Below are 16,022 nucleotides of genomic sequence, written 5' to 3'. Positions count from 1 at the left end.
CAGGAGAATGGCAAGTTTGAGGCCATCCTGGGCTTCATTACAAAACTGTCTCAAAGCAAACTAATAAAACATTACTTTTGTTAAGTAGCCTCTGCTACTACTGTCTGACCTCCAGGGCATGGAACAAGGCAATTGACTATAGGTTGGGGAGCCCAGTGGAAAACACAGGGATTAAGAGTGTGGTATTTGAAGGTTAAAAGTGTTCTTACATATGTAATATATGAAAACTCCAAAAAGTGGTTTAAGAGGCAGATAGGGCCCAGTGGGCTTTACCAGTGAGTTTCTTGCCAGGGTTAGGGTGCGGGCTCCCCACACTGTCCTCTGGTACCCACCCCCTAGAGAGGACAGGTGCCATCTCTGGGGTGGTGCACAAGGAGGGGAACACGGCTGGTACTCCACGGCAGTACTCACTTCATCAGCTTCTGCTTGGTGGCAGACTCCCTGAAGCTTCTGAACTCCTCTCCCGCTTTGATCTCATAGAACTGGGGCTTCAGGACTGTCTGCTGGTCCTCCCTCAGCTGCTCCTGCCGCTTCACTCTCTCCTCCTGCTGCAGGAGTCTGCGCTGCTTCCTGACTTCCTCTACCCAGGCCTTTTCATCATCTGAACTCTCCGAACTTTCTGCATCGCTCGGCCTTCCTTCCGGTTCTTCCTCCTCTTCCTGAAATTAAAAACAGCATGAAGAGCTCTTCCCCCAGCCAAACACGGCTCATCAGAGGCAGCGGCCCATTAGAGTCCATGGCAGCTGCTCCACAGCACATTAGAAGAAATGCCTTTAATTAATAAGACAGACTCCAGGGTGAATGTCAAGCAATTAGCAAGCAACTAATTACCTCTTATGTACAATCAAAGGCTTTGTAATTCACAGAAAACTGCAGGTCATAGAAACAGTTAACATACAATATCTGTCTTTGTGAAATGTCATGTGAGGTTCTTAGATTTTGTGTAAACACCGAATCATGTAAGTACATATGACATGAGAGTAGAAGTGCACCTGTCTAGTGGAACAAAGGGACTAACAGGGGAAGGGGGTCAGGAAGAGAAGGCGGAGGTATGGGGGATTGTAGTCTTGTAGTCGATGTAGACTTGCAGCCCAGGTGTCCTGTGTGACACAGCAGCATGTACAGGGTGGAACTAACGGTCTCTAAGACAGGCAGACAGCAAGAAGCCACCCCAGCTAAGTGATGGGCGTGCTTTACGTTCTCAGCTTGAAGCTCTTGCTGCTCCGACATCCGCAGCTGCTTCTTCCTCTTCTCACTGATCCTCGAGACAAGTGGGTTGAGAAGCCGGAACTCCTCACTCTCTTCATCCACCTGGAAGTCGGGGTTCTCAAACATAACTTTGAATCGATCGTCTGTGAGGATATTCGGGAGGCTCTGCAGGAGAGACAGGACCAGTTTAAGTGGGTGCCTGAGTGAGCTCTCATCAGAAAGCGGCTGTACAACACTTCTCCATTATAAACCAACCAGCCACATGAGACTACTAACATTATCAAATGTCCAAATTTTCTTTAGAACTGGTTTTCAGAACTTCCTAATTGATTCTAGGTTTTACTTCCCACCAACGAAACAAATTCTATTGATATACTTAGCACTTGATTGGTAATTCCTGGGCATCACACAGAGTGATCAAAGGATGAATCTTTTCAGCTAATTTTATGCTTACTATAGAGGGAAGAAGATTCTTCAGTTGATATTTCTAGTGCAAAGCAAACACAAACAACCCAACATTTCTCAAGGAAATACACAATGATATGGTTTTTAAAGCACAGCTACCATATTAAACTAAAATAAGGAAGCTTCCCAACCTCACGTTCCACAACAGAAGGAGTTTGAGTTCTCGGTGTGGATGTGCAGGAAGAGCTGGCATAGCAGTTTACTGACTTCGCCTAAGTTACCTGGAAGCTGGGACACTTCCATGCAGTCTAAGGAAAAGTTCATTAGTTTCCCTCCTTGGACCATGACTTAGTCTTACAGGACACAGAACTATCACTACATAATAAAGCTTTGCCTGTTTAGGTTCATTTGCATAGCTCAGAGCTGACATTAAATTCCTTTTTATTTGTAGCATTTTAAATAGCAAGCTTCCTAACATGTACAATAAATATATGACACAGATGATAGGCTGTGCTCATGTCACATATGATGGTATTCTCACACTCATGGCCTGGAAGCTGGAGGGGAACAGTCACCCAGGGACGATTATACATCATCAGAGTGACAGCCTAGAACAGAGCTGAGACAGGCCAGCTTCCTGTGATGGCTCTCGCTTGACAGAACAGACTTTATTTTACCGGCTAATGCTCCACCTCTGAACTAAGTTCTGAATGCTGCATTTGTGTGGCAGAGCCACATAAAAACATGGCAAATCACAAGACATGGGGGAGTATGGACCATTTATTACTTATACGAAACTCTGAATTGATAAGCTATTAACTAAAATTCCAAGAGACACTAAGTTCAAAAGTCTTCCTTGAGTAAACATCATTTCTAAAATAGATCAAGGAAAGAAAAGCTCCAGTTCCTGAACCCAACTTCAAAGGGGAGAAAAAAAACCACAATGTGTTTGCTACAAGGCACCATAGAAAAAGCATGCGGATGTATGAAGGATGCTCAGAGGTTATGAAGGATATAAAGATGTAAGAAGGATGTACAGATGTATGAAGGACGTGGAGATGTATGAAGGACAAGGAGATGTAAGAAGGATGTACAGATGTATGAAGGACGTGGAGATGTATGAAGGACGTGGAGATGTATGAAGGACGTGGAGATGTATGAAGGACGTGGAGATGTATGAAGGACGTGGAGATGTATGAAGGATGTACAGATGTATGAAGGACGTGGAGATGTATGAAGGACGTGGAGATGTATGAAGGACGTGGAGATGTATGAAGGATGTACAGATGTATGAAGGATGTACAGATGTATGAAGGACGTGGAGATGTATGAAGGACGTGGAGATGTATGAAAGATGTACAGATGTATGAAGGATGTACAGATGTATGAAGGACGTGGAGATGTATGAAGGACGTGGAGATGTATGAAGGATGTACAGATGTATGAAGGACGTGGAGATGTATGAAAGATGTACAGATGTATGAAGGATGTACAGATGTATGAAGGACGTGGAGATGTATGAAGGATGTACAGATGTATGAAGGACGTGGAGATGTATGAAGGACGTGGAGATGTATGAAGGACGTGGAGATGTATGAAGGACGTGGAGATGTATGAAGGACGTGGAGATGTATGAAGGACGTGGAGATGTATGAAGGACGTGGAGATGTATGAAGGACGTGGAGATGTATGAAGGACGTGGAGATGCATGAAGGATGTACAGATGTATGAAGGATGTGAGATATATTTCTACAGAACTGAAAGGTAGTTGGAGGAGATGAATTAAGAATTAAACAAGGGGCTGGAAACAGCTCTTAGCTGTCAAGCCTGAGTGGGCAGACCACTGGGAAGAACGAGTTTGGAGCCATCATTAGGGCATCAGGATAAATGGTGTGGACCAGCACAAAGTGCAAGAAATATGTTCATTAAAGACTGAGTATGGGGGCTGGAGAGATGGCTCAGAGGTTAAGAGCACTGATTGCTCTTCCAGAGGTCCTGAGTTCAATTCCCAGCAACCACATGGTGGCTCACAACCATCTATAATGAGATCTGGTGCCCTCTTCTGGCATACAAACATACATGGAAGGAATGTTGTATACATAATAAATAAATAAATCTTTAAAAAAAAAAAAAAAAAAAAAAAAAAAAGACTGAGTATGGCACAGCTATCATCCACATTCCGAATATACCATTAGGTATCTTGGGAGCAATAACTCACAAAAGGACACAGGAGATAGGAGGGGACACCAGGTAAATTTTAGAGTCACCTGTAAATATGGGAAAGATGGTACTGGTGATTTACCAATATTTCAGGTCAATAGCTATGTGCCCAACTTTAGGTCAAAAAAAAAAGGAAAAAATTTAATACCTTGCTGTATTTACTAGTTATTATATTTAAAATAACAGACTGGCAGGGCGGTGGTGGTGCACGCCTTTAATCCCAGCACTCGGGAGGCAGAGGCAGGTGGATCTCTGTGAGGTCGAGGCCAGCCTGGTCTACAAGAGCTAGTGCCAGGACAGGCTCCAAAGCTACAGAGAAACCCTGTCTCGAAAAACTAAAAATAAAATAAAATAAAATAACAGACTGTTAAATAGTACATGTTGCTGGTATTTTAAAGATTTTCCCCCTTAATTTACAACAAATAAATTATTCTGCCTAAAGACAAATGTACTTTAGATGAATGATTATAAAATAAAAACTCCTTTGCCCAGCTGTATTTCCCTCGGGTATTTTTGCTTGTCTAAATGCTTGTTTTCACATCTGACTTAAAAGAAAAAAAATACGACAGAAACGTGCGCTTACACACCTCACACAGGCGCGCGTGCGCGCGCACACACACACACACACACACACACGCACTCACACTCAACACTTGCGTTAGTATTTGGTGGAAACCATATGAAAGCGGTGTTTAGTTCAGAGAATCACATTTGTGGATCTGAGCAGACACTTGCTATTACCTTGTCCCAATATAGAAACATACTTAGAACACTGGCTCTTTAGCCCCACCTCTAGCCGAGAGAAGAGGGGCGGGGTCTAGTGAGATGGGCAGCATTGTGAGAGAGGGAAGAGTGTGGGAACAGGAGAGGAAATGAGGCAGCATGCCAGGTGGAGGTGCTCTCCCAGGCTGCAGGTGACACCAGGGCCTCCTTTCCCTTCCAGCAGCAGCAGCAGAGCTGCTGATGTGGGTCTCTACCAAACACCTCAGCTTGTCCCCACCTCTGTATTTTCCTGCAGCTCTCTAGTTCCCCACCCCAACTATGAACATATAACCAAGACCATGGCAGAAAATAACAATTCCTCCCTCCCCCACCAAGAGAATTTCCCCAACACTAAAGACCTAGGTTTCTAGGCTGAGTGGCTCAGCAAGCAGTCAGCAATCTATCTGGGCCAGACTACAAGCTGGAAGTGCATCCCAGTGAGGCATGTTGGCCATGAGCGCATTGCTAGGATATGGCCCCTCCTGTCTCAGGGGTAACCCCTCTAGGCAATGGCTGGGAGAGCACAAGAACCTGCATTTTGTATTTACGCTCATGACTCCTTACTGGGCACTCATCTGGAGACCGGGAAGCATTTAGGTGGAAATTGCATTCCTTCAGAAACCCAGGGTTCTTCCAATTCTTTGTCCAGCATAGAAGAGGACATGAAACAGCACAGGAACCCCAAGATTTGAAGGTCACATGCCCAAAAGTCTTAGAAGCAAGTGTTTCAGGAACGCACAGACACATCTGATCCACAGAGACTCTTGCCACAAGGTCCAGACTTGTGCTACACAGAATGATTCCTAACTCCTGGGGAAATCAAAGTCATGCGAAGTGACTCGGCTACAAACAGCACTTACATAGTTTCAACACTCTGAATGCCCAATTCTGACTTAACCGAAGTTACTGCCAGCTTCAGTGGGAAAGAAAAAGTCAAGAGCCAGCATGAAAGGCAACAGCAGAATTTTGTACTAAAATAATGAGCTACAAAGGCAGAAGTATTACTGTGGGAGCCCCAGAGACACACAAACAAGGCAGGAGGAGAAGACGAGGTCTGATAGACAACCCTCCCACAGGCCCTACAGCAACATCTAGCTTTAAGTGTTCATATTACTGTAATTTAAGAGAAACACAAACATTGTAATTGACAACTAAACAAACTTTAAGTGATAAAATTCTAATGTTAAAACTATCTGATATAACCCAGTATGTTTGCACATAATTATATTTTGTCCCAAAAGCAATGAATTATCACTTTAATATAAAGCCTTAAGGGTGCTTACTGAGTCCTGAGGCTAAGACACCCCTCCTGTGGTGTTCTAGCCCCGCACACAGCCTCTCTCAAACACAGAACCCAGGAACAATGCGCTCACACACACTGCAGCCGCAGAGGGAGGTTGGTATGTAGAAGATGATGCTGTGGGAAAAATGGCCCTACTCACTTGGACCCTTAAAAGTCAAATGGGCACGGGCCTATACGTCTCCAAGCTGCTTGCGCATTTGGGGAGCTCAATGTGTGTTTGTTGAAAGGGAATCATAATTACACCAGCAAGTTCTAAGTTCCAGCGGCATCCAGCTCATACTTGCTGACACTACACGGTAGGTCACTCGCTTCCCGCTCAGCATCAACTGACTATAGGGTAAACAGCCTACTAGACCCGATTACATTATCAGTGGGAGCAGGAACTGGGAGCAGCCAGGACAGAGGTCACTTTCTGTCAGGAGGCAGCGGTGCTCTGAAGGCGCTGGAGAGTCCCACTCACAGGAGACTGATGGTGCTCAGTAACCTGTAACTCTTCCAAGCATTCTCTACTGACGGGCTGGGGGGGGGGGGTGGTGGTGGTAGGAATTCTTCTCTTAATTTGTGAGCAATCTGGTTTGAATCTCAAACCATTAGATGACAAATTAAATATTTGTGTCTAAGAAAAGATTTTTAGACCATATGTTATGCCTGCATTTCAATAATAAGACTGAACACTGATCATGGAGTCTGATTTAAGTCAATAAAAAGTAAATTTGGGCCCATTTTACTAGCAGAGCTTCCTTCCTAGCAGAATTTGGTGGTCAGTGACGTAGCTTTAAAGACAGAACCAGCTATAAGGAGCCAGGAGGAGACAGTGCAGGTGACAGAAGAAGATCACCTTTTCCTAAGCTTCACCCTCTCTGAATCAGCACAAATAGTACAAGCCCAATATGAGACCCTAAGATAGCGTCTGAAGAGCACGCATGCTGTCCTGGCTGTAAAGCATAGGAGAGGTGTGAGCAAGAGTCAACGCTGAGGGAACACATGGAAAAGACTGACTTGGAAGTGACTTCTAGAACATCTACTCATAGGGAGCCTGCAGATTAAGTTAAACAACACTGGGCCCCCAACAACAGGATTCAAATTTCAGTGACCTCTCAAATTACTCCACTGTGGTAGCATGAAGTGTGAACTTCCACAAACTCCCACTCCTATGTGAATATGAGCCAGGCTCAAGACCAGGGGCCATCATGTGCTTCTGTCAATCCTTTCAGAGATGGGCCTCATGGTCACCAGTTTACACAGCCCAGGAGCATACGGTGTGGTCACTCCCGCTTACATCCCAAGGCTAAACTCACTTCACAGAGTCGCTAATTAACAGGGAGGAAAAGATGAAGATGTAGCAGACAGAGGGGAGGTACCAAGCAGAGCTGGGAGAGGAAAAGGGACACTGCCACTGGCTAGGAATTTAGATGCAACTGAGGAAAGTCTAATCAACGAGCCCCAGGCACCAGCGAGACATTGTCTAAAAAACAGTGTGGACTGCGCCTGAGGAATGCACGAAGGTTCAGTGCATTAACACACACACACAAAGACCCTGTCCCTACACTGTCTCCCAGGGGGATGAGCAGACTTCTGCATTTTTATCATCACAGGCTCTGCTGTATACCATGATGTTTAAAATAGCAAAACTGAATTTAGTCCAAGTACCCCATAACACCATTGTGACGAGGGCTCTGAGCACAAAGTATATCTCAATCTACAATCTAAATTAGTTCCACTCTCTTCTAGGAGCTTCAGGTCAGGAAAGTACAATGACCACTCCACGTGGCTTGTAAATGACATTGTGGAGCTGAAAAGGTCATAGGCTAATTGTCCTCAGGCTCGGCCAACAAGATCAATGTGACACTCAGGGACAGAACACCAGCAGAGCAGGACGCCACACATTTCCACCCTGTTACACGCATGGTCACACACACTGGTGTACATTAGGGAGGTGTATAGCTACAGCACAAATGTAAATTTGAGTAAGCTTAAGTCATTGTTCAGTATTGGTTGATTATTCATGTAATGGAAACAGAAACATGAAACCATCTATGTATTTTACCTTAAAAGAGCTCCCTAAGATTTAAATAATTTACCTAAAGATGTACTAGGCCAGGAAAGGCTGCTGGGAGAGGCTGAGGGAGAGAAGGCGGCAGATGGTACAGCGCGAGTGAACTCCCACAGAACCACAGCACTGAGATGTCCCTACCTGTCCTTACACGGTACAGGTAACAGTGAAGATGAAGGGACATCTAAGTCACAACCAGTGCACAAGACAATTACGAAGAAGAGCCTGGGTTCTGAGGAAGGCAGAAAAACCAGAGAGCACAGCAGGGCTCATGCACCTGTAGCTTACATTCAGCTGCCTGGTTGGAGAGCAGAGACAAAGAATAAGTAACCAGACAGGAAGCCCCCCGGAAGCCCCAAAGCTCTGCCCACAGCCACAAGGTCAGGTCCTTTACTCCACCATCCAGGTCCTGCATGCCCTCTCTGGGGCGGGAGTGGGACAGGAGAGGAACTAGGACCCCAGAGTCTTAGAAATTTGGAAAAAGAGGCACACCTCCCCACCTTGGCACAACATTAAGGCTGTGCTTACTTTTATGATTTTTCTGGCTGGTCCCTGTCTACTATCACCCCAGAAAAGGCAGGCAGGTAGCAGCACATGACTTCCTATAATGCCAAGTCAAAAACAAAAAAAGCACTTTTGTCTAGAATTAAAAAACTTTTGACCCAGAAAATTCTACAAAACCATGTAGATCATGAGGTTCAAATTTGCATCCTCATTTTAGAGCCCCTGCGAAACTGCCTAGGCCATCATGGGGTGCACTTCCGAAATATGTCACCTTAAAGAAGTCACGTGTACCTGCTCCCCAACATGATAGCGGAGCAGTGAGGGGCGCCCTGGCTACAATGTGCATGGACACAGGGTTGAAGCTCCCTAGAGTGCTGGGTTCAGAGAGCAATGCTGACACAGCACTTCTGCTGGGGTGTCCATCACTGCCCACACTTTGGGTCAGAGACCCTCCCCACTGAGGGCCTTGAGACAACAACAAAACCCCAGTCAGAATAGAAACAAGCAACAGCTATTTAGAAACAAAAGATTAAGTAAATTAGAACACAGAATATGTAGCCATTTAAAATACAGAGAACTTTCAACAAAGTGGGAAACTAGCATTGCTATCTTCTAGAACCAGGGTAAGATTTCAGCATACATGGTACTCCTGATAATAAGGCATGCCACTTTAAAAAGACTGAGGAAATCTGCCCAATACTAAGGTTTTCCATGTACAAAGATCACAGGGTGCAGCTTTCAACTTGACATCCGCCACCCCCATTTTCCAAACTGTCCACGCTAAGCACATTTTCTCTCAAAAGCAAGGGTAGGGGAACCCCAACAATAAAAAGATATACATTATTACCCATTAAATACAAAGCAACTTACTCATGTTTTCTCTGCCTTAGGACATCTTACCTTTACTTTCTTTTTCAGTGTAGACTTCTGTTTCTCCTCCTCCTCTTCAATTAATTTAAGCGCCAGTTCTTTATTAACTTTGGGCAGTTTCTGGTAAAGAGGGAACAGATGCACTGAGATAAACACATGCAACACTAAATACTAGCAGTTCTGTGAGCATGTGAGCGAACAATGATGGTGCACTCTTATTTCTTACTTTATCATCCCACAGTAGGAAAGAATGACAGAAGAATAGCAGCAGGTGGGCCAAATGGTACAGAACCGTGAGCGGCCTGCTACTGGGAGCATGCTCTCTCCAGCTCATTGGGAAGCTAGCCATGGAGTCTGGATCCGTTGGAATTGCAGACACCTGCCCTGCCCTCTGTCGTAGTTGTGGGAACCTCTGAAAAGTTCACTGCATTGCTCCTTGCTCCCTAAAGGTTGAATTCTCTTTTTTTGTTTTTGTTTAGTTTTTTCGAGACAGGGTTTTTCTGTAGCTTTGAAGCCTATCCTGGAACCAGCGCTTGTAGACCAGGCTGGCCTCGAACTCACAGAGCCTGCCTCTGCCTCCTGAGTGCTGTAAAGGTTGAATTCTTAATGAAAATTCTAGATGGGATCTTGAGGACTCTCAGATAAGCGATGAGCTACCCACTGTCCCCTTCCACATCATGTTCCATTTAATGTACTAAGTAAAATACAACTCTGGCAGGTACACACCTCCTCTGCTAAAACATACACACACTTGTAATCTCTCTCTGCTATTATAAATTCTGAACAACTGTGGATAATAGAACAAGTATTTTGTTACTGAGAGTGAGTGTATGAATATTTTAAACCAATGTTCAGTTGTAAGTATTTTATCGCTCAGTGATTTGAGTCAATGGACAGGATGCCAAAGAGCCAGGAAAGCAGGAACAGGCAGACTGGAAGCTCCTCCCTGTCTGCACATGGTCTGGCTGGAAGCACCCAATAGCAGTTCTTTGCCATGAGAACAACAGGTAGCCCCAGCAGCAGAGGTAGAAACCACCCTGAAGCCCCTTCTTAGGAGTCTGGGTCCTCCTCACTAGACCACATCTTTCTTAATGCCTGGACCTAAAGTGGTAGGTGCTTCCCGCAGTTAGCACCTCTCTTACCCCAACCTCAGTGTTTCTGCCTTTCTGGGGCTCTAATGTCTGGTGGACAAAGTTATGTATATTCTAAATCCTCCCCATCAATACAATAGATGCTGCTGGTTTCCTGACTCTGTATTGGACATGCCAGGATACAGAGAACCTGAGAACCAAGCAGGTGTTCTTAGTGCATTGAGAACAGTTGCTGTAGATAACTGCCCAGTGTCTTAGCCTTTGGTTAAGATCATGTACATGTTATTCCCCAAACATCTGACCACCTTCCCACATAACAAAGTACACCAAGAAAGCAAAAGAAGATGGCTCAGAGGTTAAGAGCACTGGCTGCTCTTCCAGAGGTCCTGAGTTCAATTCCCAGCAACCACATGGTGGCTCACAGCCATCTGTAATGACATCTGGTGTCCTCTTCTGGCATGTGGGCAGACAGAACACTATATAAATAATAAAAATAAATAAATCTTTAAAAAAAAAAGATGTGAACTAACAGATGGAGAACCATGGACATGATGGCAGACTTCTTAACGATTTTCCTCTGGCAAGCTCAATGCTGAGCAGAATTTTTACCTTTAATTGGACTCTCTGTGCGCGTGTTTCTTCTATCTTCTGCCGAATTTTATCTTTCCTATATTCTTCATAAGCAAATGGATTTACCATCAATTTTACCTTTTCAGAACAAAAGAATGACATTAAAGAGAATTAATAGAGTAGCATTTATGTCCCACGACTACTGTACCAAGAAAATGGATCCCTCACAGAGCAGAAATATGCTTTATGAAGGCTTAAATAAGGCAGAAGCAGCTATAGATGGTTTAACATCACCTGAAATACCTAGAGCCCTTATTTACCTTGTGGTAGAGTCTGATATCCATGAAAAATCCATGCATATAAGCCCGGAGGAAAGGGGATCCGATGAGATGTGTGAGCCCTGCAAGTTCACCAGAAGAGGGAAGAACTTTATGAAGCTGTCAGTAAAATGTAAGCTTTTCTTCCTTTCTTTATAATCTTTCTTTTTATTTTATGTGTATGGGTGCAAAACACCATTTATTTTATGTGTACGGACGAGTGTATGTCTGTGCACCATGTGGATGCAGTACCCACAGAGACCAGAGGTGGGTGTTGGATCCCCTGAGACTGGAGTTACAGAAAGTTGTGAGCAGTCGTGTGGGTGCTGAGACTTGAACCTGGAAGAGCAGTCAGTGTGCTCTTAACTACTGAGTCATTAAACTTTAAGTTTTCCTTAAACACAATTTAATTATAATACAGTTTCCCTTTAGAGTAAAATATTTAAGGACTAAAACTGTATTAAAAAACTGTACTAATGCCATTCTCATTGTCTTAAATGTCTTAAGTGTAAAACTAATGGGAAAGGCTTGATGAACTACGACTATGGTAAAGAAAGTTCCTTATAATAGTGCTTCTTGGGTTTTGAAATAATTTGTTCATTTATTTACTGAAACAGGGTCTCTCTATGTAAAACTGGCTATACCGTAACTCTCTATGTAGACCTGAATGGCCTCCAACTCAGAGTTCTACCTGCCTCTTCCTCCTGAGTGCTAGGACTAGAGGCAGGTGCCACCTGCAGGGCTAAACCAGCTTGATATTAAAGCAGTATGTTGGGAATCTACAGTAGGCTGCCACATATATATACACATACACATACTGTTAAGTAGGAAAAGGAAAGCAGACCTGAAGCAGTATTGTCAATATTTCCAGAAACAAAGGGCACTGTCAAGGCCTGGTCTTCCCAAACACAAACAGCTGACAAACTTAACTCACATATGTATGACATTAAGACCCATGTTACTGGGCTGGGAGTATACGTCTGGAGGAGCATGTGTCTAGCATGCACAAGACTCTGAGTTCAATCACAAACATCTCTAGCACCACTAGGCATGGACTACAGAGTACAGGACTACAATACAATCTCAGCACTGGGGAGGCAACCACAGGAAGGGGAAGGCTTTGAGGCCAGTCGAGGCTACAGATAGACTCTGTTCAAAGGTCTACATTATTCACACAAAGTTTCAGCATAGACTAAGGAGTTCACTATCAGTTGGTGTTCGGGAACCTTCTCTTACGTAGATTACACTTAGGATAGGAATAGAGAGAGGATCAAGTAAAGCAACTGCCATGAAAACTTGATGACCTGAGTTCGATCCCTGGAACCCACATAAAGGTAGGACAAAACCAACTCTATACAGCTGTCCTCTGTCCTCCAACATGCATGCTGCAGAAACACACCATGTGTGAACGCAAAAGTGTAGTAATAAAACAATAAGAAATTTAGAACAGGAACACATTAAGGAAACACATAGAAACTCTGCTGTCAAAGAAATTAGTTCTGTTCAAAACATCTTTAGTTATGTTTATATGTGTCTGTACATGTGTGAGCGCAGGTGCTTGTATAATCCAGAAGAGGATGTTGGATCCTCTGGAGCTTGAGTGACATGCGGGTATAAGCTGCCTGATGTGAGTATGGGAACCCAACTCAGGTCCTCTGCAAGAGCAGTATGTGTTCATAACTGCTGAGCCATTTCTTCATTCCCTAGAAATTATTTAGGTACAAATTCTAGGTATGTGTATGTGTGTGTGTGAGAGAGAGAGACAGAGAGAACACACAAAAAACAAAACCATGGATGTTATGACATGGTTTATCTTCAAAAGAAACCATGTGTGATGCATGAAATACAGCTTGGTAGACTATCAAGTGACTTCCTTTCTTTTCTGCTTTGGTGGTGCTAAAGACTGAACCAAGAGGGGCCCTGTGCATGCTAGGCAAGCTCTGTACTGCTGAGACACAACTCTAGGGAGCTTTTTATTTTTATTCTGAGATAAGGTCTCACTGAGTATCCCTGGCAGGGTTGGAACTTGAAATCTTCCTGCTCCCGTCTCTCCAGGAGACTACAGGCATTTGCTATCACTATCGTTCTAAACAACACGTGACTCTGATTTCCATAATTCGACCTGAAAATCAGACTGGGAAAAACCATGTAGCAGTTTAAAGTAGTATGCATTTTGGAACAACGATGACAAAAGGCAAAATTAAATAGGGTGCTCTTTTATTGTAACTGTAAGAGTTAATCAGAAAATACTTCCTAGAGGTCAATATATTAATGAAATTATAAGGATGGATTTTTGCATTAGAGCCTTAAAAGAGATCCGTAATGACATGTAAAAACACACAACTTATGTATTTTCCTCATAGTATGTGGTCTGATTAATTACCCAAGTATAGATATATTTGCTAATGATATCGTGTGGAAGGCCTTTGGGGAATTAGGAATCTTGCTCTTTAGCAACTGATCTTACTATGGCTCTACCCAGTGAATGTGCCCAGTCAGACTGCAAAATCTAAACTTATCTTGATCCAAAATAGATCTCTTTGCAAACTGATTAAGTAAACTCGTCACTATAGTCACGGAAAGCTTTGAGTTCCTAATTTAAAAATCTAGACTCAAAAGCCTAAAACATTGGAGTGTCAAGTCAGTGCTCAGAAAGTTCTGACCTCTGGAGCACTTCAGATTTCGGTTGGAATGTTCAGTCTGCATGAAGAGTCTCTTCTATTGGAAGGCTTGAACCCTAAGCCTTGGATTAGGTTCTTCATGAATAGATTTAAAAAAGACCCAAGAACCACCTGTGTACAGTCTGCGAGACCTCAGAGTTACTGTGCTTCCATTTATCACATTCTCGAGGCCACGTTCCACTCACGGAGACCTGGGGAGCACCCACTCTCTGGACAGGTCATCAGTGTGCTGAAAGAAAGCCGCTCCCAGTGACGGCACAGGGAGTGTCGGCCAGCTGGACTTTCCTAAGCCTTTTTCTGAGTAGAGATTATAAATTTGATCATTTAGAACATTTTTGATATCTAATTTGGCAGAAATGGGACATTTGGAAAATCAGATAAAAATGGCTCAATCAATTCTAATGTTTAAAACTCCTAAAAGTGGAAACAAGACAATTTCAAAAATAATTTTTAGCACATTTTACCTAAATTTTCAAGGTCTTTCTTGGTGACGAATTTGTAGTCATCATACACTGTGCTCTCTGGATTCTCTTCTAACTCTTCTGTCAAGTTGTCCAGGAATGAACACCACCTGGGTGCAGGACCCAGAACCTGGGGGGAGTTATTGAAGGTCACTGTCAATCACAACACCTTAGAGCCAGGGTTCTTTAATCATAGCTGTGTTTGTTTCCTTCAGAATAAAGATAGCTACAATATATGTAAACATGGCAGAGAATATAGTGGGAAAAGAGTAAACAAAGTAGGAGAATTTAGGCTGGAAAGATTACACTGTTACATTAAACTATAAAAATACAGACAAGCAATTCAGATAGTTTCTTCCTTTACCCATCATGTGACTCACTGAAGAGAGCTAGACCTCTATAACACAGATTTAGCACCAGGATTTTACAAAAGCTTGTCGACCACAACAAACAAAAGTCTAAAGTAAGCATTACCCACTTTCAAGATTTTTCACTACTTGATAATTCTACCCTAATTTTATGTGGCCTATTTAAATATCATTAAAGTACTTAGCCAACCGAACAATGAGGATCTCAGTTTGATCCTCAGAACCCATGATCAAAAACAAACCCCAAAACTCAGGCACGTAGCACGTGCTTGCAAGCCCTGCACTGGGGAAATGGAGAAAGACAGACCCCTGGGGCTCACTAGTGAAGCCTAATAGTCCAAAAAAAAAAAAAAAAAAAAAAAGATGGCGCTTTAAGATTTATATCTGAGATTGACCTCTGACCTTTACACATATGCACACAAGTGAGTATTCAACCCTCCCCACACATAAACACATACAAAATTGAATTCTAGACTATACCAATCAATGTATTATATTTTCAACAACGGTTGAGAGTGTAAGAGATTTTAAATGTTCTCATTAAAAAAACAAGCATGGTCCTAGCCAGTCTAAAATAAACCTTAGTACACCAAAAATACTGTATATAGTTAGTACCTACACTTTTATTTTCATACCCAGACTCCGTCAGGCCTGACCTAAAGTAAATAACCATTAGGCAGCCCAGGGAAAGGCTAGGAGCCCGGGCAGAGCTTACGGCAAGCTAATACAACATGATCCCACTCCTCCCTACAACACTGTGATTGCTGGGTAGTGTTTTAGTGCTGACAGTATCTCTCCCTGCACCAGGCTACACCCATTGAGATCAGTACTTAGTTCACGGGAAATGTGCTCATTCCCTGGGGATACTACAGACAAGTGAACCCAGAACCCAGGGTCAGCACTGTGGAACTTCCCTGACACCTATTTACTTCAGCAGTAATTATACAGGGGAAAAACCAGAACCATAATGGAAGCTATGAAATCAGGTTTTAACTTTTGGGGATGGTAGGAGGAAGAGGCAAAACAAAGGAGAACAGCTCTTATTAACACCCTTTTCAATTAAAGGCGGCACGTGGAGGGGGGGGCCCAATACACTATCATAGAGACTATGGGGCAAAGAACATGAAAACCAAGTTTAAGGAGCATAGAGGAACCTTACAGACCAGTTTCCCACTACTACAAATTTATACTATTTTAAATGATAAGTG

The 16,022-nt window shown here is 43.3% G+C and overlaps 1 protein-coding gene across 2 annotated transcripts in view; it reads right to left on the bottom strand.

The window, feature by feature from the left end:
• Positions 1-16,022, bottom strand: part of LOC121432517 (nucleolar protein 10) — an 84,754-nt gene that overhangs the window by 14,312 nt on the left and 54,420 nt on the right. For both annotated transcript variants that reach the window (XM_041630509.1, XM_041630510.1), the window contains 6 exons: positions 14,450-14,576; positions 11,308-11,387; positions 11,027-11,125; positions 9,357-9,446; positions 1,198-1,374; positions 412-659 (listed from right to left, as the gene is read on the bottom strand). In XM_041630509.1, the coding sequence (XP_041486443.1) occupies positions 412-659; positions 1,198-1,374; positions 9,357-9,446; positions 11,027-11,125; positions 11,308-11,387; positions 14,450-14,576 (821 nt within the window). The remainder of the gene's footprint in view (positions 1-411; positions 660-1,197; positions 1,375-9,356; positions 9,447-11,026; positions 11,126-11,307; positions 11,388-14,449; positions 14,577-16,022) is intronic.

The sequence above is a fragment of the Microtus oregoni genome, unplaced genomic scaffold (genome assembly GCF_018167655.1).
Source record: "Microtus oregoni isolate MIOR12 unplaced genomic scaffold, Mior012 000034F_ref0000314, whole genome shotgun sequence".
In the NCBI taxonomy this organism is placed as follows: Eukaryota; Metazoa; Chordata; class Mammalia; order Rodentia; family Cricetidae; genus Microtus; species Microtus oregoni.
Note: the sequence above shows the minus strand (reverse complement) of the source record. Positions and strands in the feature narration are given on the sequence as shown.